This window comes from Podarcis melisellensis (assembly GCF_964234715.1).
Source record: "Podarcis melisellensis genome assembly, chromosome: 9".
NCBI classification, from domain to species: Eukaryota; Metazoa; Chordata; class Lepidosauria; order Squamata; family Lacertidae; genus Podarcis; species Podarcis melisellensis.
In genome coordinates, this window is record NC_138541.1 from 439,938 (window position 1) to 450,166 (window position 10,229).

Consider the following 10,229-nt stretch of genomic DNA (forward strand, 5'->3'; position numbering starts at 1 on the left):
CCACCTTTTGAAGCATAGCTTGGTCATTACACAGCGGAAATTACAATGCAAAAACAATAACATTAGTCTTAATAATCACTGTAATACTGGTCTGCCTTACAAGGGCTATCACAAGGATTACTGAAATGTGTGTGCTTTGAAGCCTTGAAGTATATGTTAAGGATAGACAACAATAAAGAGTAGTGTGTCTTGAAAACTGAAGGACAGAATCATTTATTTTGCAAACACAAAATTAAACCTATTAACAATTTCTATTAAAATGTGATATTACCCAATTCGTGTGACATGTGGTTATTAGTTCATGCTGCCAGCAGACTGGTTAGTTTATGGTGGTTTAAGGAGTGCATTTTAAAGTATTGTCTACTTCAGACTCTCATAGTAGTGCTTAAAATCTAAGCAAATTTTGGAGTGGGGTCATTGAGGGACACTAAAGGCTTTGGTTGTGCGAACTGCACTCTCAAGGTGGGTGTCTTTGCCACCAGTTGTGTAGGTCTGTAATGTGTATTAGTTGTTGTGCTAGAAAGATACAGGTGAGCGCATCCCAAGACTGGTAGTTTGAAATTTGGTTGGCTTCTAACACAGTAGCTCCCACACCTCTTTTCCATTTTGCCCCACGGGCTGCTGCTATTATTATTATTATTAAATGTATACACAGTCCTTTGGAATATAAGAACCTTGCAGCAGGATCAGGCCAAGGGCTTGTTGAGTTCAGTATTTTCTTCTCACAGTAGCCAACCAGATTCCTGAGAGAGACAGATTTCACTGTTTCTTCCCAGATTTGCCGCCTGGACCTCCGTGCTTGGCTCTAAATAGACTGTGCAGTTACTTACATGACCTAACATGGGAAGGGGAGACAAGAGACATGGCATCCCTGCAGCAGTCCTTTCTAAAATGGTTTGTGAAAACCACAGCAGTGTCTCCCCCCCACACCTGGTCTGGCCACCCCCACCACTAGCATCTCTAGAGCTCCCTATCAAAGGAAGGGATGAAAAAACAAGCAAATGATGAGACCAGCCTTATTCACTTCTGGGTATCTTTTATCTTCGCTGTGTCTTTTATTACAATAAATAAATAAATCACCAGTGGAACCATGTTTCTCTAGGGCAAAATAGATCTGGGCAAGGAACCCAAGATCAAACGCCTGGTTCCTTCCTGTCTTACACAGGCGTGAAAAGAAAGGAGAGGCCCCATTTTACAACTGGGAAGGGTTTTTTCTCCTTCCCCAAAGATTCAGGGCAAGACTACCGAGGTTGCCTTCTACCAATGTCAACTTCCTGTGCCACCACAGTAGCTGCAGCAGGAGTGATGCTACGTCTTCTCTGTCAAGAGCAGCTGCCAGGAGTGCAGTCTCCGCTGGGTCCCACATGAGAGAGGCCCTTGTCTCTTGGTGCCACAGGGCCAGTTGCCTTGCCACCCTCCGTCACTTTGCCAGTCCAGTCAGCAAAGGCCGCGAGACCCATGTCTGACCACTACAGAGAGACAAGCATGTTCAGGACCATCAAACCAGCCTGCCCAAGGCCATCTCCACATCGGGGGGGGGGGGGGGAGGTCTTCCGCATCCTCCTTTAGATCACAGAGGTGGCATTCCTAGAGGAGTTCCAGGCGCACAAGGTGGTCCTCCTCTGGCAAGGATGGTGGCGCTTAGGCTGCCACCTGCTGGAGCAGCAAGTTCTTCTTGTAGCAGGCCAGGCTGCAGAGCGGCACCCCAGTGAGGGAGCAGGAGTACCGCTTGAGGTTGGGACACCCCCCGACTCCGCAGGGGGTGGGCAGAGGCACGGCAGGCGGCAGGGAGGGCAGCAGAGGTGCGGAGACCCCCAGAGGGAAGGAGACTGTGATCCCGTCGGCAGCGTTGCGGTAGGAGACCATCGGGGCGGCGGCTGCTTTGGCCTTGCGCTCCCGCAGAGTCTTCACCTTGGCCTTGCTGGTCTTGGTGAGGCGCTCGATGGTTTGGTTCTTGTTCTCCTCCGCCTTCTTGGCCGCCTGGAGGCGCCGCTTGCGAGCGCGCTCCTCTCGCTTCACCAGCATCTCCTCCGTTAGCTCCTTGGCCTTGTAGCCCATCGGAAGCTCCAGCAGCGGCTGGCTCTGTTGCTTGTGCAGGAGGGCTTTCTGGAGGGCAGGGAAAGAGAGAACAAAAGAGAGCGTGCAGGACCAGTCAAGAGGCTGCAGCCAGCAAGGCCCAGAGGCAACTATCGGGCGTCACGGAGATAATAACTCTGATAGTAGATTTTATTGCATCAATGGATAAGGTTGAATCCTGACAGGACAGAAGTACTGTTCTTGGGGGACAGGAGGCGGGCAGGTGTGGAGGACTCCCTGGTCCTGAATGGGGTCACTGTGCCCCTGAAGGACCAGGTGCGCAGCCTGGGAGTCATTCTGGACTCGCAGCTGTCCATGGAGGCGCAGGTCACATCTGTGTCCAGGGCAGCTGTCTCCCAGCTCCATCTGGAACGCAGGATGAGGCCCCACCTGCCTGCGGACTGTTTGGCCAGAGTGGTGCATGCTCTGGTTATCTCCCGCTTGGACTACTGCAATACGCTCTATGTGGGGCTACCTTTGAAGGTGACCCGGAAAATACAACTAATCCAGAATGCGGCAGCTAGACTGGGGACTGGGAGTGACCTCCGAGACCATATAACATCGGTCTTGAAAGTCCTACATTGGCTCCCAGTACGTTTCCGGGCACAATTCAAAGTGTTGGTGCTGACCTTGAAAGCCTTTAAAGTCTCCACCTCCATCGTTCTGCCCCGACACTGAGGTCCAGCTCCGAGGGCCTTCTGGCGGTTCCCTCGCTGCGAGAAGCAAAGCTACAGGGAAGCAGGCAGAGGGCCTTCTCGGTGGTGGCACCCGCCCTGTGGAACGCCCTCCCATCAGATGTCAAAGAGAAGAACAACTACCTGACATTTAGAAGACATCTGAAGGCAGCCCTGTTCAGGGAAGTTTTTAATGTGTGACATTTTAATGTATTTTTCATCTTTGTTGGAAGCCGCACAGAGCGGCTGGGGAAACCCAGCCAGATAGGCGGGGTTGAAATAATAAATTATTATTATTATTATTATTATTATTATTATTATTATTATTATTATTATTACAAAACATAGAGCATGCAGGATCAGGCATCTTCTCCATCATCATCATTATTATGGCTGAAGGGTTTCTTGTGGGACACCAACAAGCAGGACCCAAGCACAAGAGCATTTCTCCCCTCCTGTGGTTTCTGGCAGCCAGGATTCAGAAGTCTTCCTGCCTCCCACCATGGAAGTAGAGCATCGCCGTTGTGAGAACAGGATGCTGGACTAGACGGGCTCTGGCCTGACCCTGCAGGCTTTTCTTAGGTGCTTATAGGACTGCCTCTGCCGTTCTGCCTCACGGAGGACCTTAAGGTCCATAAATAGCAACACCCTAGAGGTCCCGGGCCCTAAGGGGGTCAGATTAGCCTCAACCAGAGCCAGGGCCTTTTCAGTGGTGGAACACTCTGCCTCATGAGACCAGGGCCCTGCAGGATCTGATTTCTTTCCGCAGGGCCTGTAAGACAGAGTTGTTCCGCCTGGCCTTTGGCTTGGAATCAACTTGATCCCCTTCCCCTCTTTCCTTTTTCCTTTCTCCTTCTGTGACGGATCTCCTATTTTGGGACTTCCCTGGTTTTTTTCTGGCCCATGTAGGACCAGTCTGGATAGTTGTCCTTGGTGAAGACTTGACGTTTTCATCCCCAAAAAGTTTTTGATTTTAGTTTCTACTGAAATGAGGCTGCATTTTAATGTTGTACTTAATCTTGTTTTTAAGTGGCATTTTAATCAATTGTTTTTACCTGGTGTTATCTGCCCTGAGCCCGGTCTTGGCTGGGGAGGGCGGGGTATAAATAAAATTTATTTTTTTATTATTATTAGACACTAGTGCTGGGATGGGGCTGCCTGTAAGGAGGGAGAGCAAGAACAAATTCCTGCTCCCACCCCAAGCAGAAGCATCAGTCCCTGACAGACTGAAATTAGAAGCCGCATCTCCTAGGCAGGCAGGGAGCCACAGTGGAAGCAAACCTGATTTGGAGGCTGAACACTCTCACTCCTAAAGGAAATACCGTAAGAACTCTCACATTCAAGACAGATCAAGGTTATGGATACTGCTATTTGATCTGGCCCCGTTTTCCTTCTGGATCAAGTATTCCACCAGTTTAAGCTGCCCCAGAGTCCTTCGGGGCCTCCCAGGCACCACGTAGCACATTCACTCTGGGAACAGAGCACCAAAGGCTTCCTTCGCTTCCCCAACGCGGAGCCCCGTCCGTGCTCCCCAGCGAGGGCTGCCGTAACAGCTTCCTCCTCCTTACCTGCCGGGCTGTGAGCAGGGATTCGTCCACCTCCTTCTTGAGCTCCCCGTTGTCATCCAGCTCCCCGCGCTCCAGGGCATCCAGCCAGCGCTGCTCCTCAGTATCGAGTTCCGGCAGGGGAGACGGCTCCAGATTACTGTCCTCATCTGCGTTTGTGCGCAAGAAAAGGTTGCCTTAACTTTGAGTTGCAACATTGGAGAACTGGGGGGGGGGGGGAGGCATCTTATATCACTGCTCCACCTGCACCTCCCGTATCTACCGCCAGGGATGGAAGGGACAGCAGTAGCAGCCTGGCCTTTGTGGGACTGACAGCCAGCTGCTTCAACAGCCAGGGGATTCAGCTGCAGAATGGCATTTGCTGCAACACCAGAGAACGTTGAGAGGGGGGATTTTTATGCACCTTTGCCCCGTTTTAGTGACTATTGTATCACTGCCTGTTTTCTTTTGTTATAAAAGTTTAAGTCACCCTGGGAAATTTGGTTGGTAAGCAGGGTATAAATACTCCTAAAGAATGAAGCTACTGTTAATGAGAGTAGAACACTTTCTGCAGTCTTATAGGCCATCACAAGATGATGTTTCAGTTCATTTTGGAAGCAAGTGACAAACACACTGGGGCCATAAAGCAACAGAAGGAAACTTGGGAGCCACCCAGAGTGGCTGGGGAAACTCAGCCAGATGGGCGGGGTATAAATAATAATAATAATAATAATAATAATAATAATAATAATAATAATAATATATTATTATTATTATTATTATTATTATTATTATTATTATTATTATTATTATTATTATTATTTTACTATGGGTGAGTGGACAATTGCCTTGCTGTTTTGCAAATTTAAAGTGGTTTCATACTCTAACTGTGTTTATGGCCGTGACCAATCCGTCGTGATCAGGCAGCTAATCTTCCTGTCCTCTTTTGGGGACCATATTGCAGCACAGCCTTGTCACCTTGCTAAGTGAGTGGCCCTACAGCTGAACTAGCTAATGTAGAGAAAGAAACCACACTGCTATACACCAGCAAATCTAGAAGAACTCCAGGAGCTCCCTCCAGCTGTGGCCTCTGGGTTTCCACCAGAAAAGCATCACTCACTTACCCAGCCATGCGCGATATTGTTCAATGGGCACCCCTTCCATCGGCTCATCCTCATCATCCACAACCATCAGTGGGGAGGGAGAGCGCGGCCTCTCGGGAATGACGGTGAAGGTTGGCACACTGGGAAGACAAAGAGGAAGCCAGTGAATTCATCCCTGTAAACTGGGGGGTCCAGAGATTAGCCAAACCCAGCTCTGATGGGTGAATGGGCGGTAGGGAGGGGGTCTCCAAGCAAAGCAGTTACGGATCAGAAAAACCTGGAGGGCACAACTGAGCTAAGTCCCTCCTCCCTCTGAGAGGTTTGAGCATTTTCTAGAAACAGGGCAAAATTCTCTCTTCTAGGCTGTGTGGCAAAGGTGGTTTCAACATTGCTTGGAGTTATACGTCTTATCCGAATGTTAGATATGACATGCACCATATGCCAGTGGTTTGCCTACAACTCCAAGAAATAAATCCAAAGGTTTCAGCGGAAATTAGAATTGAGAAGGGAACCAGGCAAGGGTGCCCACTTTCCCCTCTGCTATTTATTTCAGTCCTGGAGGTCTTGCTAAGTATGATTAGAAAGGGTGAACAAGTCAAAGGTATTACAGTAGGTTCGAAACAATATAAATTAAAAGCCTTTGCTGATGATCTAGTTCAGACATTACAAGATCCAGACTCCAGTGCAGTCAAAGCACTGGAGCTGATACAAGAGTTTGGTCAGGTAAAAAGGTAAAGGGAGCCCTGACCATTAGGTCCAGTCGTGGCCGGCTCTGGGGTTGCGGCACTCCTCTCGCTTTATTGGCCGAGGGAGCCGGCGTACAGCTTCTGGGTCATGTGGCCAGTCATGTGGTCATGTGGCCACGCGAACCAGAGCAGCGCACGGAAACGCCGTTTACCTTCCTGTCGGAGCGGTACCTATTTATCTACTTGCACTCTGACATGCTTTCCAACTGCTAGGTTGGCAGGAGCAGGGACTGAGCAGCGGGAGTTCACCCCGTCGTGGGGATTCGAACCGCCGACCTTCTGATCAGCAAGTCCTAGGCTCTGTGGTTTAACCCACAGCGCCACCCGCGCTGGTCAGGTAGCAGGATTCAAATTAAACAAGAGCAAAACCAAAGTAATTGAGAAAAATCTGGATAATGAAGAAAGAAAACTATTACAAGAAAAAACAGGCCTAGATTTTGTGAAAAAAGTTAAATTCTGGAGATCCTGCTACATGCCTCTTGGTGCCCAGGATCTGTCCTCCAAGCTTGATCTTGAGCTTCAGCTGAGGCTTCGGCAGGGCGGCCAGAGGCTCCACTGGCGGCATCCCCGCCTCCTCCTCCTCCTGGCGGTGATGCCTCTTCTTGTGCTTCTTCTTGTGCTTCTTGTGCTTCTTCTTGTGGGATCCGTGGTTGCTGGACTCATCCTCATCTCCTGCGAGAAAGCAAGCAGAACACCATAGCAGTCAGCCCAGCAGCTTCACGGTGCAACAACCTCCCTGTTTAACCAAGCCTTTGGCTTTTAATTCTCCACAGCCTTTCAGAGCGGGTGGGCTGTTGAAATGTGTTCCCCGCTCTTTCTTGGTTTTTATGCCTGCATGGATTATGATTTATGTGGAAACTGTTTTCCATTTGGCTGTGTAGTTTTTGATGTCTTTTATTTATTGTTTATGATTTTTGTTACGTTTGTTACGTTGGTAATTATTTAAATCTTGTCATGTTGTAAGCTGCCTCGAGCACTGTTTTAACTATGGAAAGGCTGCATACAAATAAAATGATGATGACGACAGGGGAAAGAACGGCTTCTATCCGGGGCTGTGAGGCTGCTGAATGAAAAGATAACAACAGGGCAACTGACTTTCGGGTTTGGTGGGTGTGCGTCAGTAAACAAGGGGAATTAAGACTAAGAGAACTGAGTGGGGGGTGCTGTGTAATCTCACTGTACAGTGGTACCTCGGGTTAAGTACTTAATTCGTTAACCACTTTAGCTAATGGGGCCTCCTGCGGCCGCCGGGAACCCAATTTCTGTTCTCATCCTGAAGCCAAGTTCTTAACCTGAAGCACTATTTCTGGGTTAGCGGAGTCTGTAACCTGAAGCGTCTGTAACCCGAGGTACCACTGTATACAAGTTGTGCAAGTGACAATAAAGTATTTCAATTCGATTCATGACGACGATGCACTCTTGTTTGTTTGTCAAATCATTTTGCAAGTTGCTTTGAGTTCCCGTCGCGAAAAAGTGACTTATAAATTTAATAAAGGGCAACAACGGCCTAGAACAGGCAGAGGCAAACTCCGGCCCTCCAAATGTTCGGGACTACAAATCCCATCATCCCTGACCACTGGTCCTGTGAGCTAGGGATGATGGGAACTGTAGTCCCGACATCTGGAGGGCCGGAGTTTGCCTCGGCCTGGCCTAGGAGCTGGGAGAGGCCGGGGTTCAAGTGTCGCGGGCCCGCCCTACCTCGCCGGGCTGCTGTGAGGACGGAGCCAGGCCCGCCGCTCGGGTCTCCCGGGAGGAAAGGGGACCAGGCCCAGGCCGACCCGGAGGCCTCGGGGAGAAGCGCCTCCCGCCCCGGCCTCGCTCGGCTACTCACCCCGCGCGGCGCCTTCCATCCGGGCTCCGGCCTCCGCCCTCCGCCACGACTGGCTCATCGAGCCGGCCCGCCAAAGACGCGGCGGCTTCCCGAGGGGACGCAATAGCAGCGGACAAGGCCCCGCGCGCGCAGCTGACGCACTTCCGCCCCGCAGCTGGCGCGGCCGGAATGACGTCACACCATAGACAGACTGTCACAGACTTAGTAATATAGACTCGCGCAGGATCGCTAGCTTCCGGGTTCGTTTGATGCTTAAAATCATGTAGACTCAAAACAAGCAGAGTGGGAAAGGGACCCAAGGGTCATCTAGTCCAACCCCGTGCCATTATTAATTTGCTATTAATTTATTAAATTTATATACCGCACACCCTATGCCATTTTAAAAGATGGCTCTTTTTTCATTAGCGGGACTGAAATAAATCCTGTAACAATATTTTTTTAAAACAAATTCTGGACCAAAGAGGCAGAATAGACTGGAAGGACATAAAAGTCAGAAGTTGAAGATTTAAAGTGCAATATAAAGACTTGAAAACAAAAAACTTGTTGCAGGGATGGAGGGAAGTCACAAGTTCGGCAGAGCAAAGAGTATATTTGTTTGTTATTGTACTTATGGAAATACTGTCTTATAAAAAAGAAATTAATAAAAATTATTTTAAAAAATAAAATATGGCTCTTTTGGGGGGGTGTTATTGGGTTGTTGTTTTTATTTTGATGATATAGTGGTTTTTATGTTGGTCTATAAATTCAATAAATAGTAATAATAATGAATCAAAGATCTCAGAGGGGTTCACAGAATAAAATACAAGATACAAGCCCAAGTAAATAATTCAGACAAAACAGCAAAACCATCTCATCCTCACTGGAATGCGTTCGTTACTTTCGACACAGCTGCTTCTTCCTCCTTCTTTCCGCCCTTCTAAACCGGCCTGCTTCCATGCAAGGGGGCAGCGCCCCAGAAGCTCCAGCCGGCAGCCAAGCAAGTCCCTGGCGCAGGATCTGCACTCAGCGCCTTGCCAGCTGACCATCACCAGGCGCCACCCCCAGAGCTGAGGTGGCGGCGGCCGCGTTGCTCTGCTCCCCTGCCAGATGCCTCCATCTCCTCCCTTCAGCTGGTCTCTCCAGCCCCAACTGGCAGCAGCCACGGGGGAGAAGTGTATGGGATCCCCAGAGGCCATTTAGTCCAATGCAGGAAGCGCAACTGAAGAAGCCCTGACAGGCGGCCCAGAAACCTCTGCTGAAAAAACCCCAATGAATGGGAGAGTTGGAAGGGATCCCCAGGATCATCTAGTCTGACCCCCTGCAATGCAGGAATCTCGGCTAGATCATACATGGCAGGCGGCCATCCAGCCTGTGCTGAGAAACCGCCAAGGAAGGAGAGCCTCCCATCTCCTGAGAAGTTCTGGTTTTTATTTCTATATTGATTTTCTATAGTGCCCTTCGTGCAAGAATTACAGGGCAGTTTACAGTAGAAAAACATAGACAGATACAAAATAAACTGTAATAAACAAAATCTGTCCTCATTCCCTTATGGGGGATGCAAGAGCCCTTAGAGAGTCCCTTGTGGGTTCTCCATCGGTCGAAGAAAAGAACAGAAGCCAAGCATAGAATATTGAGAAGCAAAGCAGCTAGTAAGCCTGATCTTTATTGATCTGTTGCAACAGGGTGCCCCCTTCACACAGGAAAGGAGGAGGACCCAGAACAAAGGTGTGCCTGCCCTTATATAGACATTTAAATTCCCTGCCCTGGAGCTCAAGACAACCCCTCCATACATCATACCTACATCACAGAAAAGGTGGTCTACAACAGAAATGTGAATGTTGATGTTTTTCCTGTCTACCAAGTTATCTGATGATGCCTTATCTGATGGCCTTTCCTGGTAGTCTGGCCATTCCTTTGAGATGGTGATTTCCCAATTCCTGAAATAATGGGAAGGTTCCCTCACCCCCTCCCTCCTTGCAGAGAAAACATTTGGTCAGTTGGGGAGTCAAAATGGTTTCAGGACAATCTTCCTGTGCTGCTCCAGACATGTGGTCCACATATCTATGTATGTGCTTGGTTAGTACATTTATGAACATTTATTATATTGTTGTTGTTTTGTCATTTAGTCGTGTCCGACTCTTCGTGACCCCATGGACCAGAGAACGCCAGGCACCTCTGTCCTCTACTGCCTCCCGCAGTTTGGACAAACTCATGCTGGTAACCTCGAAAACACTATCCAACCATCTCGTCCTCTTTCTTCCCCTTCTCCTTGCGCC

At 49.1% G+C, this 10,229-nt stretch overlaps 1 protein-coding gene across 1 annotated transcript; it reads right to left on the bottom strand.

Annotated features, from left to right (window-relative positions):
• Positions 1 to 1,016: 1,016 nt before the first annotated feature.
• On the bottom strand, positions 1,017 to 8,100 carry INO80B (INO80 complex subunit B). Its single transcript, XM_081925525.1, has 5 exons — positions 7,975 to 8,100; positions 6,620 to 6,815; positions 5,419 to 5,537; positions 4,319 to 4,464; positions 1,017 to 2,106 (listed from the first exon to the last, which is right to left on the bottom strand). The coding sequence occupies exons 1-5, from the start codon at positions 8,030 to 8,032 to the stop codon at positions 1,642 to 1,644; spliced, it is 984 nt and encodes a 327-aa protein (XP_081781651.1). The 5' UTR covers positions 8,033 to 8,100; the 3' UTR covers positions 1,017 to 1,641.
• Between the last annotated feature and the right edge of the window lie 2,129 nt (positions 8,101 to 10,229).